We start from the raw sequence: 24,380 nt of genomic DNA, 5'->3' as shown, positions 1-24,380 counted from the left end.
TACGTGCCTTATAACACGTTGACACGAGCTGCTAGGACCCCTTTCGCGAGGCGTCCTTATGCAAAGTCTGATCTATTCTGACTAGTGACAGCGAGAGTCTACCCCCCGCGAATTGTAGGTGGAAGAGCTTTCTCCTCACTACAGAGGCTCGTGCACGGCGGCTTTCTCCCCCTGCGTATATATATGTGGCGGTGATAACAGCGAACCACGTTTTTATGACCGACCATTCACTTTATGCATAAGCCTGTCATTTCTCAGATGCGGACGGTGCCCGAGGCGCAGCGCTCTGGAACTGTCCAAGGTCCTGTATGACAGATACGTCTGACGTACATCAGACGATTAGCTGTTCAACTGCGTCACAGATCACTCACTAGCGCACCTGTCAATACAGGTTATTTATGGATCGTTGACGTTATCACCTCCCATGACAGTGAAGTCTACTCCATGTATGGATTAGATCCTCGGGCATGGTCTTAGAAGTTTCTCATTTGATATTTGTGACACGGCCGGCTGGTCCCCGCCGTCCACTTTGTCAGTTTACAGCTTTGACATCCCTGCTTCGCGCACTACTGAGGTTTGTTGCATTAAAGGTGCGCCGCGTAAGCTCACCTGTATGCACGATATGGGTTTTAATTATATGCGTCAACCGTGCGCTTAGAGAAGCTCACATATGCACGCTATTACATCTCGGTATACACTAAAGATGCGCTCGGAAAAGCTCATCTGTATACACGGCTGTGACACATACATACATTGTTGTTCATCTGTGTACGTTCACGGTGCGTTGAGTGCCCACCGTACGTTCATCAATCATATCTGTACACATTTACGGCGCGTTCTGTGAACATACATAGCTTCGCAGATCACTCACTATGTATGTCTGTTGCTTACAGTGGTTATTTAGATGGATCGTTGAAACCACTGGCTCACGCCCCTCTATGAGCTATGTCCTATATAGAGCCCACTCTGTGAGAGTCTGGCTTTTTCATAGACTTGGTCTACAGGGGTATCTACCTGTACATTTGATATCTGCTAGACGGCCGGCTGGTCTTCGCCGTCTATTGTAGAGCTTGTACAGCTTAGACGTCCCTGCCCTACGAGCGCAGGTTCTCTCGGCTCAATCATGCACGCTCATGCGTTTTATGTGTACACCACGGTGCGCTCAGCGAGCTCACCAACGTGACTCTGAATTTACTTATCTCGCACACCCGCGGCGCGCTCGGTATCTCGCCGTCTTGTGCTATGTTATGTGCCCCCGGTGCGTTTAAAACCCCACCGTGTGCGCGTCAACATTTTATATGGTGCTTACACATTTGCTTAAAGCTGTGAATATGCCGGGTACAGGGCCACACGCAGTGTCTCTCCGGTAAGGCACTTCTGTACGTTGTGTATGCACGGCGTGATGGGATTACGTTCCCCCATAGCGTCAGCTAACTGACGCAATGCGAAGTAAACCGTATTGAAAGGGAACGCTTAGGTTACTCATGTAACCCCGGTTCCCTGAAATAACGGGAACGAAGCATTGCGTCACTTGCCGTGCTACAAACGTCTACGCAGCGAGTGTTATTCGGCTGCGCGCTTCAGTCGAATAATAATGAGCTCCTGACGCTTGAACCGCGCTTATATAAGGACGTGTGCATCCCGCGCGCGGGTTCAAACGTCATTGGTCTGTACTTTGTACAGACGTTAACCAATTGGCTTCAGTCACGGAGTAAACAGGAGTTTCCCCATAGCGTCAGCTAACTGACGCAATGCTTCGTTCTCGTTATTTCAGGGAACCGGGGTTACGTGAGTAACCTAAGCGTTTTGGAGTACCACTGGCTTCCATAGTATTAGTTTTTTCTACCATATAATTCAGCTGTGCTTTTGCTTCTCGCTTGATTAGAAATATCATCCTTTGTGTTCAGCAGAACAAATAAATGTATACAGGTTTGAAACAACTTGAGGTTGAGTAAATAATGACAAAAGTTTCATTTTTGGGTGAACTCTCCCTTTATTCATTTATAATATTTTGTGATCTGTGTATTTTTATGCTTCTGTAAGTGTGGTATTGTCACTTTAGCAACAGGCTAAAGTAAAATCGTGGAGTATAGTCTCGTGTATGGTGCGTACTGAAGTTGTTCATTTTAGAACAAAGCTAATTGCTTCCATCTGACTTGGCACAGATCAAACTGATTCCACCCGACAGGTTCAAATGGCTGCGGTGAGCTCTGTTTAATGGAGATGACGAACATACGCACAAAGCTAAGAATATCAACTCGCTTCTTACTGATTTATATGTCATGCGTGCAGTGGTGTGTCAAAACACACATTAAAGCCAGAGAACAATGCATGTATGAGTGTATTACCGTGGACCTGTAGTACGGCTGCAGCTTCCGTTTTGCCCACGCTGTTTTCTGTGACACAAGTGTAAGTGCCCTCATCTTCCGCTCTCACCCGTATCAGACGGAGGGTATTGTCACTGCGGATCTCAAATCTATTTATCCAAAAAGAGAAAAGACACAGTGGTCGTGAATGTGAAATGTACGTGCAGGATCACACCTTCCTCCTACAGTACACTTCCTCCTGACGGCATACTTCCATCACAGAAAATTTTTTTGTGTGATTTTACAACACACGTCTTTGTTTGTGTGCTCTAAGCAACGTTAAACCTATGAAACACACTTTTTTATATCATGCCACTTTATTTTATTTGAAAAAACTATTTGGGATAAAGATACAACTAATGTATATTCATGGAAAGTCTGTTGAAGCGGAAAATTGGGTGATTCTTGCAAAATTACTTATGAGGTGTCATGAAACATTTTGATAAAAAAAGTAAATGCAAAATAAGAGTATCAAAATAAGAGTTAAAAAAACATCTCTTCATGTAATATTTTGAACATGATTTCAAATGACATCATACAAACCAAGTTTTTTCCACATTTAAGTTGAAATTTTTCATTACCGCAACGCGTCCATGACTGGATTTGGTTTCCTTGACATGGAAATATTTATAATTAAAAAATCTATTACTATAAACGTTTACAGTAAAGAAACATGTGGTATTTGGTGATCACCAGTAAATGCGAAGACAATAATAAGGAATATAAATGTGTCCAAGACCAATTTTTTCATCCTCCGCAACAATTTTCAATGATTGTTTAAGCCCTTAAGGAACTAACATTTTCAAAATTGTTGGACAGGACATTATTGACTGTGACACTAAAGATGGCTACCAGGTAAGCGGTTCTTATTTTTTCTCTCCAGATAAAAATTGAAATTTTGTTTGTCATAGTACCTAGACAACTTTTTAGTTCTCATTACCGAAACATGAGTTTGTAAATGCATATATTTAATGTAATATCATGTTGCGGTAATGATAATTTTTGATAATGATATTCTAAAAAATGTAAATAATTCTATAGGAAATATTTTTTAAATCCTCTAAAAATAATGGTTATAGTAAGTTCAGACCTTAATCTTATATGTGCAAAAAAAGGCTTCAAGGGCTTTTTAAATCTGATGCTGGACACCTTCTAAGTCTGGATTTCGTGAGAATCACCCGGTTGCCATCTTGGTTGGGGTGTAAGAAAATATTAATGCATGTGAGTATTGTGATACTTTGTATGACAATAGCGTATTAATTCTCAAAAATGCGATATTAATATTTTTAAAATAAAGATGATGCAAGATTCATGGCAGTTGTTTCGTTTGGAGTTTACTATAGCGTTCTTCATCTCTGAACTTAAACAGTGAGAGGAAGTACTTGCATGGGGCGTGCCACAAAGGTTTGCATATGGTGGTGTGTTCTTAATGACAGCTTTCCTAAAATCGCTTTTCAGTATCGCAATGTATTACAACATATTGCATTGCAACCCCAGTATCTTCCGATACACAGCCCTAATCTTGGCAAGACTCCCTGGCAGCTTATTTAGCCAATACAAGTACAGTTCCTATATTGGAGAAAGACCAAAATATCTCAAAGTATTGGCTACTGAGTCGAATTTGCATCTCCCATATGAGCTTAAGATGTCTGGGGAATGGCTCATTATTGTACATTTTCTACCTAAAAAAATATAATTATGCTTTTCAGTGAAGTTTCTGTAATTATGTTGTAGCATAATTAAATAAAACATGTTTGCTCTTTGTAACTCGAAACACAATTATTTAAAAGGTTAGTTTGATGCTAATTTGCCTTTGTAATGACTTTTCTTTTTTTGTAATTCAACCATAATGGCAAGCTGATTCTTCATTAACTAATTTAACTTCCATATAAAATGTCATTAACTGGCATTTGAGATCCAAAAAAATATCAGAAAGGTTGGTAAGTGGAATCTGACCTTCCCCTTGGAAGTTCTCCCTCATCTCTATTCCATCGTACAGTTGGAGCCGGATCTCCGTGCACCTCACATATGAAGTCGACTGTCTCCTCAGCCAGTACAATCTGATTTACTGGCCGGCGAATGAACACGGGTCTCTCTGCCCCGCCAAACACACGGAAACAAACTCAATTCAATTTAAATGAAGACTTTTCCCAATACAAATTGTTTGAAAGCAGTTTAACAGGAAACGTTTCAGTATAATATCATAAGTATAAGCACATACTATGATCTCATAGCGCTTATTTTCACCCTTTCAGAGTACCAAGAAAGCAAAAGGATTTACCAAACACCACCAGTTCGGCTGGATCGCTGTCTCTGTCGCCCACCATATTGGTACCCACGCAGACATACATGCCTGCGTCACTTTTCCGGGTGTGAGATATCATCAGTTTACCACCACGCATCTGAAAAAAATTTACATAAACCATACGTCAGTCAAATTAATTGTAAAAGTAAACAAATCTTTTACATTGTAAAAACTGTACTTTTTTTCATCTGAGCTTTAATAATGACTTCATTGGTGCAACCCAACATATTCAAATACTTCTTCGACTCAAATGAAACCACTTAATTTAAATGTTATCACAAAAGCACACTTTTAGTTTGGTTATTTCATGAGTTTCATGTTTTGACATGGCAACGCTACAAAACAATAGAGCTAGCCTGCAGTCCTAAACCCAAAAGATGAAAATTAGCATTTTGAAGACATGGGCTGCCAAAAGTAAATGTTCTTGCTTAGAGGTTTCTCTTTCAAATCTCAAACTAAATTTCTTAGTTCTCAGTTATGTAAAATTAAGTAAAATAAAACGGATCGGATCATTTGGTCCTGCGATAATTTGTTCATATTAAAATCTTGGACTTTTTACCTGACCAGTTTGACATTCTTGAGATCTTTTTTGAAGGGAAGCTTGGGTGAGATGGGGTCATTTAAAAAAAAAAAAAAAGAGAATTAGTGACTTCTTTTTTCGAGGGCGCACAATGCGAAGTTTGTCACAACGTGAATGTAGAACGTCATGTGTATGGTTCGTCATTTCAAAATATGTGTTTGGCGCGTCGAGTGAACCTGTGTGCCACACGTGTCTTGTCAAATAAGTGCCTGCTGCAGACCCGTCTAAAGGGTTTATGATAAAAGAGACGCTCGCGTTTAACAGACAATCGCATAATCTCGTGCGTAATCAGAGTTTACTGTTAACGGAGTGTCTTGTGTGAGATTACTGGGGTAATTTTTACAAAAGAAAAATCTGAGAAACAAGAGACTCAGTGGGGCCGGTGAATCCTTTTTTGAGGTCGCACAATGCAAAGTTCGTCATAACATGTATGTAGCCTGTCATGTGTGTGGTTCGTCATTTCAAAATATATGTTTGGTGCGTCGAGTGAACCTATGTGCATCACGTGTTTTGTCAAAATAAGTGCCTGCTGCAGGTGCGTCTAAAGGGTTTATGTAAAAGGGACGCTCGTGTTTGCCAGATCTTCCCATAATCTCATGCGTAATCAAATTACTGTAAAGGGAGTGTCTTGCGTGTATTTGGTGAACGTGAGCGTCTCATAAACGGTTTGACGCGTGTACAGCAGGCACTTATTTTGACAAAACACGTGATGCACATGGTTCACATGACAGCAACAAACACACATTTTAAAAACACGTGCAACACATGACACATATTTTGAATTTGCGCCCCTCGGAAGAGCACTGAAAAGAGACTCTTCATCTAACGGCATATAGTATCTTATCTATATGTATCGAAAAGCTTTGGCTGAAGTTCACATAGTCAAAAGCTGTGACTGAATAGCTCTATAAAAAGCTCTTGGGTTTGCCAGCAGTGATGTCATTCAGTTGAGGAGACTGGGAAGTGACCTCACACACTGACTCATCTTTCAATCGATGGTGGTTTCATCAGCAATCAGCACCCTGAAATCAGACCTGTGCCAACATCTCACTTTCTCTTATTGACTCACAGAGATCCTGGGGTCTTTGTCATTGACACGAACATTGTTCCTCTTCCAGGAGACTCTGGGCTCGGGGTGACCCCGGGGAGGGACGCACTCCATCACAGCGGGCTCCCCGGCTGCTACCACCACATCACTGGGTGGCTGCCGGAAATCATCTCTGAGTACTGTGGGAGATTGAAATTAGGTTAGGTGAACGTCATTTTTATTTCCTTTTTAGTATTTTTATTTTTTAGTATAGATGATTGTCATTGAGGAACAAAGGTATCAAAAATACAAAAAGTAAGTTTATCTTCTCCGGCTCTTTTGAATTTCCCTGCGCGTCTTTTTTTGCCATGGCTTTCTCGCCTTATCAATAATAAAGTATTTTCATAATTACGCATTCAGATTTAAATATGGTTAAATAATTGACTGCAGAGAAGAGACGTGACTGTGTTTTTTTCAGTCTTGCATGAAGGATATGAGAGCCGACTGTTTAAATCTCCAGATTCAACAACGACCGGCCGTGCTGACCTGACTAAGCGTCCGTTTTAACAACAGACGGAGTGAACTCTGCCCTTTTCTTCTCTATTCTCTTCCCACCTTTCACACTGAGAGCGAACGGCAAAAAATGCTGCATTTCCTGCCACCTGACTTGGCAAAGTCATCCATAAATCCCGGGGGTGACTGACAGATTAAAAATGTGGCCCTGCCCTATGGCAACAGCCTTAGGGGGGCTCTCTGAGTTTTCTACATCAAAGGTGAACTCCTACAGTGCTATAGACTTTTATCCGGAGGCTGGCACACGAAACCTCGCATACACACACAAACATAAATGTCACACATCTCGGTGAAAAATAAATGTATTTTTGTGCACAGATCTCCAATTAAACACTCTGACAGCCACTATATCTTCCTGTCTAATCTCTACAACACTTTGTGAAAAAGTTGTTAGTTTAACTGTGCAATTATAACGTACAATCTCACAGTCGCGAGTTTCGAAAGGAAACCAAATGACATACAACGTGAAGCATGAAAATGAGTCCAAATAAATAAATGAAACCACATTATAATTATGATTTGACCTCTGAGGCAAATCTTATGCATTACCAAATTCCGGTCGCATCATTCCACCGGCTGGCCTTTATAAATACAATGACTTGATAATTACTTATAAATATTCATTGAAATGTCATGTTATTGGTGATATGCAAATCTCTGAGAGTTTCGTTCTCTTTGTTAGTTAAACTTATCCTCATCTCCTGTCTATGAATATTCATAACTGTCAAGATGGGACAAATGGCGTGGGTCTGTCATTGAGCAGTAAGTGTCTCATATCTCACATTAGGATTTGAAATGGTCATCTGTCAGTCTGTGCCCACTCTGACCATAACCAGCACCACCATACAACACAATCTGTCACATTCCTACTCACTCAACAGTCTTTAATGTCTATAATCACATGACAATAATCCTTCAAATTAATACTTTTTAAACTTGATATAGTTTGCTGCCTCCATGTAGCTCTATACTTCAAAGGTATCAGTGCATTATATTTGTTTAGTTACATTTATTAGTTCTTTCACAGTATTGCTTTACTAAATATTCATTTTATGATAAACATCTAAGAAAAAGACGTAGACCAATTCAAAGCACATTCTAAATTGAGCTACTTAATACCTTTGAATCAAGTCAGTTTGATTCCTTCATACTTGATTTTGTAAAGTGAAAGATCTTGGTGGGTCAGCATAACCCTATCCCTAATCCCTACCCCAAACCCTAAACTAAATAATAAATTATAGGTGAATAACCTCTGGATATAAGCCTAAAGTTTCATTAACTGTGAATTTATCTCTTAAAGGAGACATATCATGGAAATCTGACTTTTTCCACGTTTAAGTGCTACAGTTGGGTCCCCAGTGCTTCTGATCAACCCAGTAACTTAGTTTTGGTAAACCATTTTCTAAAAAAATGTAAAAAACAGGTCATTGAAATTTGGCTCTCCCTTGTGATGTCAGAAGGGGATAATACAGCCCCTTAATCTGCACTATCCAACTACAGCACTGTCATTTAGTGCAGAGATCAGCTTGTTTGCATTTAAAATTGCCACTTTGTAGGTGTGAGCAAAAATGTGCAGTTATTGGGTGTGTCCTTTAAAATGCAAATGAGCTGATCTCTGCACTAAAAGCCAGTGCCGTGGTTTGATTAAGGGGCGGTATTATCTCCTTCTGACATCACAAGGGGAGCCAAATTTCAATGACCTATTTTTTACGTAAGCAATAAGGTACGAGAGGCTGTGCTGTATAGTGAATAAGTAACGGCTGAAGGGCGTTGTAAGGCACGACGCGAAGCGAAGCGTAATATAGTTACCACACTACTGTATATTAAAGTAAAAAAAATATTAGTGCAACTTTCATGAAGTTAAATCAATAAAAGCATTCCTTCCGCTAGAAAAAATAGTCCCTGACTGCGAACAACAACATGAAAGCTCAAATAAAAACAACAAACTGTTCTCAGACTTTGTCTCATTATATGTTTATGTGTTGCTAAGGGTGTTGCTAAGGGCGCAGTGATATTAAATAGAACCGTTGGGTGAAGTGGTCATAGCAGTGTTTTATCGTGAATAAAGCACACCTATTGACCAATCAGAATCAAGGATTGGAACTAACCGTTTTTATAAATGCTTGTAGAAAATGGTTTACCAAAACTAAGTTACTGTTTTTTTTTTACATTTTCTAGGTTTATAGAAGCACTGGGGACCCAATTATAGCACTTAAACATGGAAAAGTCAGATTTTCACGCTATGTCCCCTTTAATCTGATTGGTTGATTGAAATGTTGCCCCAGGGTCAACAAAGATGTCGAACCAGGAACATCTCTCATTTGGAAAAATCAGGAAGTCTCTAACCCTGCTCCTGGTGAGCTACTGTCCTGCAGATTTCAGTTTCAACACTTCTGTCTGTATTTATCAAGCAACCCTGAACAACTTGATTAGCTGCCTCAGCTGTGTTTGATTGGGGTTGGAGCTAAAATCTGCAGGACGGTAGCTCCATAGTTCACCCAAAAATAAAAACTGTCATTACATCCTCATGTTGTTTGATCCTCTAATGTCTTTCTTTGCTTTTCAGAACACAAACGCAGAATTTTCTTTAAAAGAGTTTTTTTTATGGTTACTGTGTGAGTGCATGGTGACCACCTCTCCAAACTTCAAAAGGACTAAAATATAATCTTTTATTTGATAAAAAGTCTTAAACTCCTAACCCTCTCGAATGGAGTTATTTATTTAACACTTTTGTCACCATTAACTATAGTAACCAGAAACCCAAAACTTTGGGTTTAGGGTCTGAAGAACAAAGAAAGACATTGCGGGTTCCAACAACATGATGATTAAATAATGACAAATTTTACATTTTTGGGAGAATTATCCCTTTTAATCCGCCTAACTTAACAAAACATTTTTGTAGTGTAGAAAATCCATCGGCAAGGCTCCGGGCAGATTTCAGAAAAAATACAAGGGGGGAAGGTATGCCTTCTGGCCATTGTTAACCAATGCTAATCATCTCAAAATATATTTTCAGTCCATCACTAACACAAAATACAACATTTGAACTCATTTTAATTTCTAATTGATTTTTTGAAAATATGTTGCTAAAAGTAAAGGTAAATTCTACGTCAGATTTGGCATTTAGCTACAAATTATAACAAACAAACAAACAAAAACTAAATTCATCCCCCAAAGCCAAGCTGGAATAGAAAACTAACTGACTATAAAATTATTCAATTGTCCTTCGGCCTTTAGCTGTAAATAGTGCTGACTCCCACATGCTTGGCTGCCACAGCTAAATGAGCGTCCACTTGTTCCCTTGAGCCGTTTTCCATGAAAGTGTAGAAAAACAAAGCACAGGGCTTTGACAGCGCATAAAAGAATATCTGAGAAAGAGAGTACAGGTATTGCAGAAACATCTCAACAGACTAACCAACGCTATCTCATGGCAGTTCATACAGTACATATTTTAGGAGGTGGCTAATTTGTACGACCACATTCGTAAAATTTTTTTACAATTTGCCCTTGTGCAGTTGGGGTTAGAGGTGGGGTTTCGTTATTGTTTTTATGATAATCGTACATTTTTGCACGATTAACTTTGTACGAATTAATACGAATTAGTCAACTCGTTAAATTCTCATGAGTTCTCATGTACTTACAGTCAGTGGACCAGTGGCCAATGCTATCTCATGGCAATTCGTACGAATTTTATGAGGTGGCTAATTCGTATTTATTCATACAATGTTGTGCGATTTGCGTTTGCCCCTGTGATGTTGGGGTTAAGGGTGGGGTTTCATTATTGTTTTTTGACACAATTAACTTTGTACGAATTCATACTAATGAGAATTCATACATTTTTTTCCGAGTTGGCTAAAGGGCTCGTTATAGTTGTGCGTAGGTTCCGCGTCGGTTTTCATTTATACTTTTGCGTCGTCGTCCGCGTCGATGTGCAAACACACGCGCAGACCGTTGGTAGGCAGTACCACAGTAGCAGCACGACCGTCAAAAAAGAAGAAGCTTGACAAGTTAACACACAAACGAAGAAGAAACAGCAACTTGTTGTGTATGATTTAAGAAGACCAGCATTAAATAAACATCGACTTTTGTGGCAGTTAAATCACTCCTCAACTTGGATCATCTTTGTTTTCACCGTCGCGAACGGAAATACCTATGACGCAGTTTTTTTTACCAAAATCACAGCGCTCGCGGTCCTCGTAGAACTGACGCGCTGTTAAAAATTTTGCGCGGTGCACGTATGGTTACGCAGAGCTATGCACAGGTAACGGATAACCTACGCCGTAGAACTTACGCACGACTATAAATCAGGCTTAATGAATTCAGGCTGAACTAACAGTCAGTAGACTAACCAATGCTATCTCATGGCAATTTGTACGTATTTTATGTAAGGAATAATTGACGAAAGCCCAAGGAGGTTATGCTGCGGGTGTGCATTATTTTCAAATAATTCAAAGGACCGAAGTCAATTATTCCGCTTATACCACGGTTACCAAAAACATTGCTCTGGTGCCTATTTTTAAGACATTTGAAAAGTTAGGTGTGCGGTTATTGAAAATAATGCATACCCATGGAACATTTCTCAACCAATCAAAATACAGCATTCAACAGACCCGTGGTATAAGAGGGGGCTAATTCGTACAATATTCATTCATATGACCACATGTGTTTGCCCTGTGATGTTGGGGTTAAGGGTGGGGTTTCGTTATTGTTTTTTTAAGATAATCGTACATTTTTGCACGATCAACTTTGTACGAATTAATACTAATTAGCCAACTCATTAACCAATTTACGTGAGTTCAGGCTGGACTGGACTAAACAACGCTATCTCATGGCAATTCGTACGTATTTTATGAGGTGACTAATTTGTATTAATTCATATGACTACATTCGTACAATGTTGTACGATTTTCCTTTGCCCCATGACATTGGGGTTATGGGTGGGGTTTTGTTATTGTTTTTATGATAATCGTACGTTTTTGCATGATTAACTTCATACAAATTCTAACGAATTAGCCAACTTGTAAAATATGTACGAATTCTCGTGAGATCAGACTGGACTAACAGACACAATATTGACATATGCCCATCCTGTGAAGTGCATGTCTCGCCTGCTAAACACCCTCTAAATCCAAATCAGAAAAAACACGCCCACAATACAAGAGCTTAGGTTTCATCGAGGGTGACCTGTGGCCCTCCAACAGAAATATACAGTGGAGGAAATAAGTATTGATCGTGTCAACATTTTTGTCAGTACATATATTTCTAAAAAGGTTATTCACATGAAATTTTCAGCAGACATCAGTATTAACTCAACAAATCAACAAATGTAAAGAATTCACAGTACTGGTTGGACGTTCCCCCACTGTATAACCCCATTAGTGTAATACACATATGCATGCACTCTCCGTCCCCTGCAGTCCACTGTGATGGTCCGTCACCACCCAAACCCAATGTAAATCGCAGGAGGCACATGCAAAAACCAGGACAAGGACAGGCTGTTCCCAAACATCCCCCAGCATGTTGCATTTTTCAGGAGATGAGTCATGTGTAATTCATGAGCTTTGGTTAAGAAAAGAGAGGGGAAAACAGTGTCAACGTTTACCTAGAGCTGGCTGGCCCGCACAAAGCCCGTAAGCGCCCTCAGCGATACCTCATGCCTTGTTATGGGAAAGAATAATACACGCTTTGGCTCTGACAATGTTCGTCCCTCTCGGCTGTCTGTGCAGGAAGCTACTCTTCCCTCTCTCTTCCTCTACACTTTGGTCTAAAGCAAAAAGCGTGATATTTTGTCATCTTTGAGGTGACTGACATGAGCTGAGAGCCTCATTAGCCGCAGCTGAAAGCTCGGCTGGATCACGTGACCGTCAGAAAACATTATGGTCACTCTTTAATTCCGCTTGGCTAACTTCCACCCTGAACAGACCTTGCAGAGCAAAATCATAATCATCTCTTACATATGCTGTGAAAGCCAATTACCTCAGCTGCTAAAACGATTTATTGAAATAATCAACATGAATTTGGAGAAAATATCCTCCTTATATATTGGCCAGAAAAGTCTAGAAGAATCACACTCCATGTGTCTCTTGAGATTTTTTAGGCAAGTGGATTTTGAATGCATTTCTCAAGAGCTCAGATGAAAAACCCGATATGTGTCCGATATGTTTTCTTGTAAATTAGCATTTTTTATCAATCTTCTCCCAACAAAGCTGTATTTTTTGAATGACTTGAGGCTGAGATTAAGCACATCTATGCCTTTTGCATCTAAGTTTCTCAATTGAAATGCATTATTACTGTAGATAGCAAGTATATATAAGAAATGTCGTTCTGAAAAGCGTGGTGTGCTCCATTTGGCTAGCTATCCAGTGAATTGTGATTGGCCGAATACCTCAAGCGAGTGACGGAAATGATGCTATCCTTCCCATATTTGGAAAATCAGCTCCTAAAAGGAGATAATATCGTCTTTACTGTATGCCGCTGCTTGTTGAAAACAACACGTTACAAGCTCTTTTGCGCAAAGTGAAGCCCACAAACCCTCTTATGTGAGGAAAAACATGCAAAGTGCATGTTAATGTGAAAATATGATGATAATTATAACTATCGTCATGAAAGCCTGTTATCGGCCAGATGTCTGGCGATTGCTGATAGACGATATTAGGCATGGGCGATAATTTGCATGCGATATAATGCACATCTCGTCAGTAAAGCCGGTTCCTTGATTTGAAGTAAATCGCCATCAGCTGCTTTCAGATGGAGTGGCATATACTACACAAAGCCATAGTTCACTGACAAGCTGGGCCATATCACATACATATTAGGGATGCACGATATATCGTCTGACATATCGTTATCGGCCGATAACTGCTTATTTTTAATATTATCGGTTATCGGTCTGATAGCAAAATTAGGCCGATAAATGCCAGCCGATAAATGATGGATTATTTTGGTTTGTTAAACCACTTCACTTGCTCATTGCTGGCCATGTGGAGTTTTGATTGGTGCTTTCTGTGACATAGCACGAAGATGACACGTGTTGCGGGCTTAAGAAGAGTATGCTAGTCTAGCGCAAAGACAAGATGTCCGCGGTCTGGGAGTTTTTCATTAAAAATAATATGAATATTTATCGGCCTATATATATCAGTTATCGCCCCCCAAATATAAAGAGTTATCGGTTACCGGTATCGGCCAAAATTTCCATATCGGTGCATCCCTAATACATTACTAATACATAATTACTGCAAAATTGCCGCGATTGTCAGTGAACTACGGCTTTGTGTAGTAAATGCTGCTCCATCTGAAAACCCAAAATCATGGTCTGTTTCATAATCAAACACTCGACAGACTTTCCCACTTTGCAGGTACTGGTATGGCTCTGTGCTTTTATAGTGGCCCACTAAAGCCCCGTCAACACCGAGGGATAATACAAAATAATTGAATATGTCTTGTATATCAGGCCAATTCTTAATTTTATCCTCCTAGCTCCTACTGGGTTATACTTTGCGGGTGTAGAAATATTTACCATAACTCTTTTGCATGCGTGACATTGTTTTTTCCGGTCGGTGTTACAAGATTTTTGGTTTATGAGATATTCGTTTCACAGGCAGGCTAACGTGAATATTTATGAACTTCCACAATCTATGAAGGGTATGTACATGACGTCACCTTCGGCGAAAGTGACAGCTGTTACACTCACTGAGAGGGAAAAAATTAGCATAGCGTAAAAAATGCGACTAAAATGGGAAAAGCCATACTGTTTTTCAAATACTATGAATTTGGACATACTGTACTACTCGCCTAGCCTACTGCCTTTCGCCTACTATATAGTATGAATGTAGGCGTGTCGGACTACAAGGTTGTTAGACAGGACATACTGAAGATGACACACAGGACGCCTGGGACGAACATGACCTTGACTTACTCAGCTCAGATAAATATGGTGCATTTATCTAAATGTGATCACTGGTATTTCTGTAAATCAGTCTCGTGCTTTTGACTCATGGGAATGAAAAAAAATTCCCAAGCTGAATCTCACACAGGTCGATCTCATTTCAAAAAGCCAGAGGTCTTTTTTTCTCCGCCCCTCCAGCAGAGATCATGAGATGATGGTAAATGACAAGCCTGTTGGGATGTACATTATTAATAGCCCACCACTGACTCACTACGCTCTCTCTCCTTACTTACACACGGCGGCTCATTTGCATTTCCCCCCAATGGAGACCCATGACAAATTTGACCGTTTGTGACTCAGATGTTGATCTTAAAAGGACAATCACTCTAACCTGAAGAATTGGTTTGGGGTTTGACATGCGGCCATCTGTCGACGCGTTCGTGTGCGTGAGTGGGAGAAGACTTGTGAAATGTTTCAGGCAAACTAAAGCGTGGGACGCTTTTACACGTTCAATATGCATACATATAATTACATGCAAAATTATGTTAGCCACTAACATGCAATTAATAGCAATGCATTGTGGGTTTATGGGGGGAGAGGGCGTTGATCCAAGATGTTGTCATTGTTCATTTTAGAGGCACATAAATAAATCCAACCCAGAGGTCGGTCAATACCTGCTGTTGTTCCTTTATGTAGAATTCGGATAATCGGGGTTATCCGAAGACTGGGTTAACCCAACACATGGTTTATTTCCGTTACGAGCAATAACTTGAAGTAATCTGAGTTGCTTTTCTATCTATGAATCAAGTCTTTATACGCTCTTTTGAACATGAACTGAGTGAAATATGTATGCGATAAAAATTTTATTGTGCAACGACTTAAAATTTAACACATCCATGTAATACGCAAAGACCCTAAAAGAAACTTCAGATAAAGTGAGCGAGTCATGTTCAAAAACATTGTGCATATGAGAAATCCCATAACAGCCCTTCAGTGGGTTTAGATAAGAGTGCATGTGGAAAGACGTATTATGGAAAAGCTGCCACCAAAACACCATTACTTTATAATCCTACACTGAGTAAAGAATGACAGCTGGGTCTAGAGCCTTTTAAGCAAGTTTTATTTTTTATTTGTCCTATTTTATCTTAATCTGGGCTCAGGGTAAGAGACACTGTGCTCCCTTAGAATGACTGCCACATTCGGTGCTTTGATATAGATATAGCTTTTCTCTTGCATAAAAGCTTCAACATAAAGCTGCTATTTTGAAAGAATGTGTGAATGGATTCATATCCATGCAGAGAGCTAAATAACTGCTATTAAACAAATAATAACTATTGCTTTTGCTATTTGTATTTTGCCATTGTGACAAGTGCCAGATTAAGCATTTGTCCTTCGGTATACATATGTTATTTGGATAATACTGTAACCCTACTGTGATTTAGCTTTGCATGGATTAATATATTACCATATAAGCCAGATTTAACCTGATTTATCAGCTAAGAACAACACTGGCTAAACACAAATGTGCAGGTCTTTTGTTTGTCAAACAATACTTTAAAGGGATAATTCACCCAAAAAGGAAAATTCTGTCAATATTTACTAAATCTCTTGTTGTTACAAATCGTAATATTTCTTTGTTCTGATGAACACAAAGAAAAATATTTTGAGTAATGTTTGACACCAAACCGGTCATGAGCCCTATTCACTTTCATATTATTCATTTTTCCTACTATGGAAGTCAATAGGGGTTCATGATCAGTTTCAAAATTCCTAAAAATATTTTTTCACATATATATGGGCTGTCAAAAGATTAATTGTGATTAATCGCATTCAAAATAAAAGTTTGTTTTTTCATAATATATGTGTGTGCACTGTGTTTAATTATTTTGTATATATAAATACATATGCATGCATGTATGTATTTAAGAAACATTTACATGTATTTACATGTATTACACGTATAAAACATAAAATATTATATATATTATATATGTATGGCTCTAAATTGTATTTTTCTGTGTGCTGAATGTGTTGCATTTACTAACACATACTAACAGGTATTTATAGGTAACATTAACAGCAGCAGTTTGTATCAGATTAGGTTTAAGTGAAGCTGTCACAGAAAATGCAAAGTTCATCACTGCTTGACATCACATTTGTCAAGTCAGTATAAGCATGCACTCTAAGATGATATCCTGCTCTTGCTAATACATCCACTGACACAAAGCTGCGTCTATGATTTATTAAAAAAGGATAAATTCATTTATTCAAGCATGGGCATTGAACCCGGGTCATTCTGCATTAGGAATACTTCGCCCACATCTGACCCAACAATAGACAGGACATTTATAATGTTGCATAAAGCATGCAAATAATTGAATTTGTGTGAGTTTTGAAATATTTATACTCCCTTATAACATACATCATAGATTACTCTGTGAATTACCCAGTGGCGGAGCCAGAGGGGTGTCCAGGGTGGCACTGGACACCCTTGGCATGTCACTGGCCACCCCGTGTGCCACCCCAAATAATGCGCTACTTTCACTTAATCGCTGTGTTTATTTTCGACGTGCGGCAGCGCAGCACATTGTTAAAAACAAACATTATGAATATAACGGCGCATTTACACGGGGCGTCAGCGTTAACGCTTCCCATTCACTTTTAATGGGTGACGTCATGCATTGCCAGACTAAATTGTGGATCCGTCTGAGTCGCGTTACTGCCGTTGCTCGCGGCAGAAGTTAAACATTTCTCAACTTTTAAAGCGGCAACGCGTGCGTCATCCAATCAGATCACCTTATGCAAATAACCTAGGCAGAGCCGGCCAGTTACGTTTATAGAAGACCGGAACATGTGTAGCGGCCACTGTGATTGGCTGTTGGCCACGCTTCAGACAGAGCCATAGAGAAACAGAGTTGTGCCAACGGAAGTCCAGAAGCTTGGCCGTCACGTGATTCACGCAGACTTCAGTTAGTTCCTAGAAGCCCAAAGTGAGCCATTGAAATACATTGAGTTAGAGGCAAAGAGCTGTGATTTTTCTTAATTTATAGTCAAGAAACGCATTTTTTTTACAATATTTCTATATCACATCAAAATGTGAATGTAGTATTGTTATGTAGTTATATAAACAATGTTTTTTGACAAATTAATTCCACCAATATAGGAACATTTGTATGGTCATCTGCTGGTATGTGGCTTGTTAACATGTTTTACGCTGCCTTTAGCCACTTTAAAATGCATCACACTGTACTAATGTAAGTTTATAATGTTATGCTTTTTTATAATGTACAAAGTGAATGTGCTGTGAATGTAACTCATAGTGGTTTAATTTATAAATATACAAAGCACAACATTAAAAAAGACTTTAATATTAATTTATTTTAATTTATTATAAATTATAATAATATTTCTGGCTTAGTGTAGTTTTCTTTTTGTTGTTAATATAAACATCTGATGGGACATAACATCATCTTCACTTTAAATGATTACTTATTTCTTAACTATGTAAGTATACATTTGACAAGTTATTAATAAATAAATTTATTTTATTTTATTTATTAACCAGCAAAACCACAGTGTTAAAAACATTCCACCCATATGTTGATGCATAAATATGCACTTTATACCACCATCACTTTATTTAGCCTCTCTAATTACACAATATTTACAATAATGGATGAATTTGCATTAAGAAAACGAAATTTACCAATACATGGCTGTTAGTGGTTTGTTGTGTGTTGCTAAAGTTATCCACAGCTTGTCCTAGCATGACCCGTTTTCTACTAACACCCCCTAAATGTACTAATTAAATGAGAAATAATGCACTACAAACACACTGATGCATAAAGTCATTCGATTCACATGTATTGCTAACATACAATCTTATTTGTCAAGCGTATTAAGTCTTAAAACTTGTATTAAGTTCAACACATTCAATCTTTCTAATGCAACTCTATGGAGCTGACAGTAACTTCCGGGAACTTAAGAGCTGCTCCATGATCCGCCATTGCTGTAAAAAAAACTGTTCCATTGGAGTGAAAGGACTTGACGTAACTCTATCCTTCTATGGCTCTGGCTTCAGACAAGCCTTCCGTTAAGCGTTAACGCTTACGCCCCGTGTGAATGCTCCGTTAACCCTCCCTGCGGTCGTGGCGCAAACTCTTTATTTTTCAATCACTGCGCAAAGAGACTTGGATTACTCTGCTGATTTTGGACATACAGATATGATTTATACATCATTTAAAAAACATGCAAGTGTCATTTTTTGTGTGTCTATAAAACTGAATGTTGTGCTTTTCACAAAATTAAGAAAATATACATAATGCGCATTCTGTTATCTCTCCATCAGTGACGCCTTTAAAAACGCGTCAGAAAAATTACTGTTGCCGTCGGCAACTCTGGAGGATTGAGCAGTTTCCAAATGTTTACAATTTCATGTCCCTCCCCCACTACCTCCGAGCAACCTCCCTCAGAGCACGTTCTCGTCAGCGCGTGTGCAAAAGTATTATTGTGAACGCATACTTAGCAAGAATACTTATATTACTTACATAACACTCCGAAATACAATCAATGGTTAATAAAGCACAATTACCTGTTGAGAAGAAATGTGGCAAGCTCTGCATCCAGCTTGAAATCTCGTAGATTCCTTTCAAATGCCGGTCCGATATTGATCCTAGTTTTAATACGGTCACAGTCGCTTTCTATCTTTGTTTCCTTCTTTTCATTGGTTGTTTTCCTAGCTCTAGTTGTTAACCGAGAAATCGGAAGTTTGTTACTGAAAGTTCTCTCCGCCATCTCGCTGTTCAAACCAAAACAACTATGAATTCAGGCGGATGCACGTGATATTGTAACGCGCGCGAGGGGGATGGGGATCTGTGGCGCGTGCAGGTACTGTGATTGACTGGCAGATTTTACACAGCCCTGCGCTGATTGGACCAAATGAACCAGCCTGCGCTGATTGGACCAAATGAACCGGGAGTGGTGGATTTTTGCAAAACAAATAACAGGCTCCAGGTGGAGCTAGAAGCGCAGGGTTTTTTCTTAAACAGTCTAGTTGATGTTGTTCTATCGGAGCATAGTGTTGGTTTCAGTGAATATGATAAAAAAATATGATCAAATAAGTTGCCGACCGCAGCTTTAACGAATACTTTTCATACCATCAGAAGATAAATGTCATGTCTACATAATGCTTGGAATCTTTAAAATTATGTAAGTGAAGTCGTACATTTTGCTAATACTACATGATTTATTTTCACCGTATATGCTGGAAGTGTGGTAATTGTCTTGTGGACTGAATCTAACATTGCCAATTCTTTTACAACAAAACCCAGCACCATGTTTTCATTCTTGAATGAATGTATGATTGTTAATTCGACTGGATTGCCACATTGAACTTGAAAGCGCGACGCGCATATCCGATAGTGCGCGTGCACAGCCAGAGCTTAAACGACTTCATATTCGCGTCTTTTTGGCTTAAACGGACAAATCCTCATATGTCAAAATAGCTGTCTTGGTGATTTTCATACTAATCATTTGGTTACTGTACGTCTTAAACGAATAAACATTTTATTGCATTCGGTCTTAGCCTAACCTGTTGAAGTCTCTCTGTCATTAAAGTTAATTAAATATCAAAAGAAAAAAGAAAACTTTTGCATCTTCTGTATCTTCGTAAATAAAGATTAATCGAAACATCCTTTGTGTTGAGCTCTGCTATTTGAAGAAAGTTTAAGGTTTATCATGGAGTTTAGATTTCCTGATCTTTTGCTTCATTAAAGTGATAGTTCACAACATGAAAATTCTGTCATCATTTTTACATCCTTATGTTGTTCTAAACCTGTACGAATTTATTTTTTCTTATGAACATAAAAGAAGATATTTTGATAAATGATGGTATGCACACAGCTGTTAACCATTGACTTCCATAGTAGGAATAAAAACAACATAATGGAATTTAATGGATATACCATTAATTGTGTGCTTATCATTTATCAAAATATCTTCTTTTGTGTTTATTAAAATAAAATACAGGTTTAGAACAACATGAGGGTGAGTAAATGATGACAGAATTTTCATTTTTGGGTGAATCCCTTTAACAGACAGTAAATCAGATGTAAGAAATACAGTAGAAAGATTTAAAATTCACCCTTATCATGTTTACATCTAATGCGATCAAAAGATTCATTTATGCTTTCTTGATACATGGTTACATGTCATTTTCTTTTATGGACTATGGACCCCCTAAAGCAGCTTTGGCCACCCCCTGGCCACCACATTAAAAAAATTCTAGTTCCGCCACTGGAATTACCTAAGAAAATCTCTACCACATAAGCTACGGGAACATAAACAGAACAGAAGTCATATATTTAATATTAGCTGCAATCCATAACTCATTTGGTCAAAAATAAACAAAAATCAGTTATTGGTCAAGTATATAAACAATCTGTGTTCAAAACTGTCTCCTCCAGGTTGGATTTTACAGGAAATGTAAGCTTTCAATAAGTATAAATAAGTAACCAGCAATTGTGTTTCAAACTGATATGGTGATAGAAAGCTAAAAGTTACGGTCAGCAGCCTTTCAGGAATTACTCCACTTTCATAAGAAAATGTCCTGATAATTTACTCACCCCCATGTCATCCAAGATGTTCGTCTTTCTTTCTTTAAAATTTTTTTTTTTTTTTTTTAGGAAAACATTTCAGCATTTTTCTTCATATAGATGGTTTCAGCAGTAAAAACATAAACAAACGGCTTTCGTGGAACACACGTAACTTCCGGCACACTGCTAAGAATCAATAACTGTCAATAACTTCAAAAAGAATTAAAAAAAAAAAGGCTTGTAGAGAGCCAAACCTGTGGGCACTAATTCTTTCTGTGTGTATTTATACATTTATAATTCTTTTCTATGAATTGTATTTTCTAACTACAATGTGTTGTATGTAATTTTATTTTGTGATTTTATAATCGTGATCATTTTTTAAGGTTGCCTTTTTACACCTGGTTGGAGGACTGCCGATGAAAATTAGCACTTTTACATTATTGATTAATGTACATTGTCCTCTTTTAAAAAAAATAAAAAATTGAACTAAGTCCTATCTAACTAATCAATAAGTCCTTTTAGAGTAGTTTATTTCTGAAACGACACTGAGGTAATGTTGCTGTATAAAATTTTAACTACAAACCGCTTGCCAAACCTCCCTTCACATAGTGGTGATCCATGATCGCCGTCTCCTTTTGTCTTTAGAAAACCAAAACATTTGTTATTTTCGTCAAGGTATTTGTTCCAGAGTTAATTTTAGCCACTAGTTAAACAAATAGAAACCGGAAGTAAAGTTCAGACCAGACGCGTAGCCACGACAACGGACATGCGTCCGATAAAACCATCTATAGTGGACCTCAATTGAGCCCAATGGTTTGGGGGCCCAAACTGCAGTTTCTCTAAACAATCCCAACCAAGGCAAAAGGGTCTTATATAACAAAACAATCATAAGTTTTAAAATACATATTTACATTTAAAATATGTACTTTTTAACCACAACTTCTCATCTTGCACTAACCCTGTGATGTGCGTCCGCGACTTTACATATTACGTAATCACGTCGGAAGGTCACGCATGACGTATACAAAACTACCGCACCAGTGTTTACAAGTGTGGAGAAGAAGAACCATTCAGAAGTTGATGTATGTAGAATGATACGAATGAATGTCTTTGTGTCAGTTTATTGTTTAAAATGGTAAGTACGTGTGCGTTTCACATACATCATGTGTGATGTTTCGACATGATTACGCAAGGCAGTGAACGTGCATCCTAGAGCTAGTGCAAGGCAAGAAGTTGTGGTTAAAAAGTACACATTTTTATTTATTTTGGCCAAAATGACTATCGTTTCGCTTCTCGTGGTTTCTACAAAGTGCAATAAATGTTTAGACCTCAGTTTGGCCTCAGTTGACATATTTGGCAAAGCTTTTGTTTAGAAGAAGGAATTTCATTTTAAACCATACCGATATACAGTATTGTCTCAATCCTGCTAAGGAAAAATACTGATATATTAAACAAAACACGATATACCACCGAACCCTAAGTTACAATGAAGCAAACATCTCAATAAGCGCTCACGAAATTCGAATATCGGTTAAAAACTTTTAGTGATAAACAATGTTTTTTTTCATTTCAGAAGGAATGAATGAAACCCCATCTGTATCATTTCCTTCTGCATAAATTTCCTGCTGAAAATATTCGAGAATAATGACATGGGCAGCTGCGAACATTAAAACTCTTTTCACAGCCCCTTTATTTATTTCGAAAAGATTGAAAACGTGGGCACAGGTCAAACTACTAATGGTTATATAACACAGCTCTCCAAAAAGTCTTTCTCTGCGGGACGTTCGTGACTCTAACAGAACAGTTAATCACATCACACATGCTCACCGAGAGTGATTCATCAGCAAACAAACAAAAAATTTGTTTTTCGAAAAAGTGTCCTGTAAGCTCAAGTATAACAGATGGGCACCGTGGCATCAGAATCACAATATATTGCTCACTTATCACAGACTGATCCCTTGTACGATCAAATTTCTTTTCACGTCAATCCGCTTGCTATAATCTGAGGATGTGCGTTTTCAATCACGTGAGATCTTTTAAGGGGAGGGGGCAGAGCATTGGGAACACTGCCTCCCGTCCATGCTTTCACCTGTTGTAATCCACCCATGCCGTGGCAACTGTTCAACTCTAATTAGCACATTAATCACTTCTGAGGAGAGGATACGGCCGGCGGTGAGGTGGGTCTCGGAGTGTGTGACCTAAGTCTCATAGCCTCATCTTGTACAAGGACGAGCACTTAGCACACCAGCAATGTGCGGGAAAAGCTAATATCCAACCTGATCTGAGTCATGTAGGAGTGCTGAGTTTGGATCTTATATGCTCTTGAGGGCTGAAATTGTATTTTATTTTTGGCTGTAATTGTCCGTTATAAATCATCCTCTATGTTGAAGGTTTACTCAGAGGACTGTAAGGTTCTGTGCTGTAATTTTATACTTGGAGTCAATGGTCAGGTACCATCATTCAGCAAAAACCTTTGATTCAGTAGTAAGATACTGTAGGCTATAACAGGATCATTTTGTTGCTTTAGAAACTGGGCCACTATAACAGTGAAATAGTTTTACCCTCGTACTATTTATAGTAGGCGTAAAAAGCGAGCATGTATTAGAGATTTTAAGTATTCAGCATACAGGATTAGATGTACCACTGAGTGCATGATTGCAAATAATTTTCACCCAGCAGGTTTTGTTACTGTCTAGGACAGTAAGCAAAACGTCTACAATGGCTCGAAGGAATCGCTTCTCACTTAGCATTAAAGGCCGTCTATTTTAAGATCTTATTTCATTTTAACCAGGGGAAATACTTTAATCACTTCCTTCGGCAAGTTGGAAAATGTATCAAATGGACTTGACTTGGCCTTGATCCTCTAACTGCTACATTGGATCATACCTCATCTCAAATCTCCAGACGTCATATCAAATAGCCGAAATTATGCTCACTGCCAGCGACTACAGTATGTCGCGCTGAGGTCATTAGTAGGCGTTCTTAATTTTGGTTGTCTTGGTAAGAATTATAAACAAACAAGTTACCATCATCTCAATAACAGACTTCACT

General features: G+C 38.6%; 1 protein-coding gene across 1 annotated transcript in view; it reads right to left on the bottom strand.

The window, feature by feature from the left end:
* LOC129437903 (roundabout homolog 2) overlaps positions 1-24,380 on the bottom strand; it is a 77,681-nt gene that overhangs the window by 41,286 nt on the left and 12,015 nt on the right. Inside the window, exons 3-6 of the mRNA XM_055196292.2 lie at positions 6,321-6,478; positions 4,648-4,768; positions 4,323-4,461; positions 2,349-2,476 (exon numbers count right to left, since the gene is read on the bottom strand). Coding sequence (XP_055052267.2) covers positions 2,349-2,476; positions 4,323-4,461; positions 4,648-4,768; positions 6,321-6,478 — 546 coding nt within the window. The remainder of the gene's footprint in view (positions 1-2,348; positions 2,477-4,322; positions 4,462-4,647; positions 4,769-6,320; positions 6,479-24,380) is intronic.

This window comes from Misgurnus anguillicaudatus, chromosome 24 (assembly GCF_027580225.2).
Source record: "Misgurnus anguillicaudatus chromosome 24, ASM2758022v2, whole genome shotgun sequence".
Classification (NCBI taxonomy): domain Eukaryota; kingdom Metazoa; phylum Chordata; class Actinopteri; order Cypriniformes; family Cobitidae; genus Misgurnus; species Misgurnus anguillicaudatus.
Note: the sequence above shows the minus strand (reverse complement) of the source record. Positions and strands in the feature narration are given on the sequence as shown.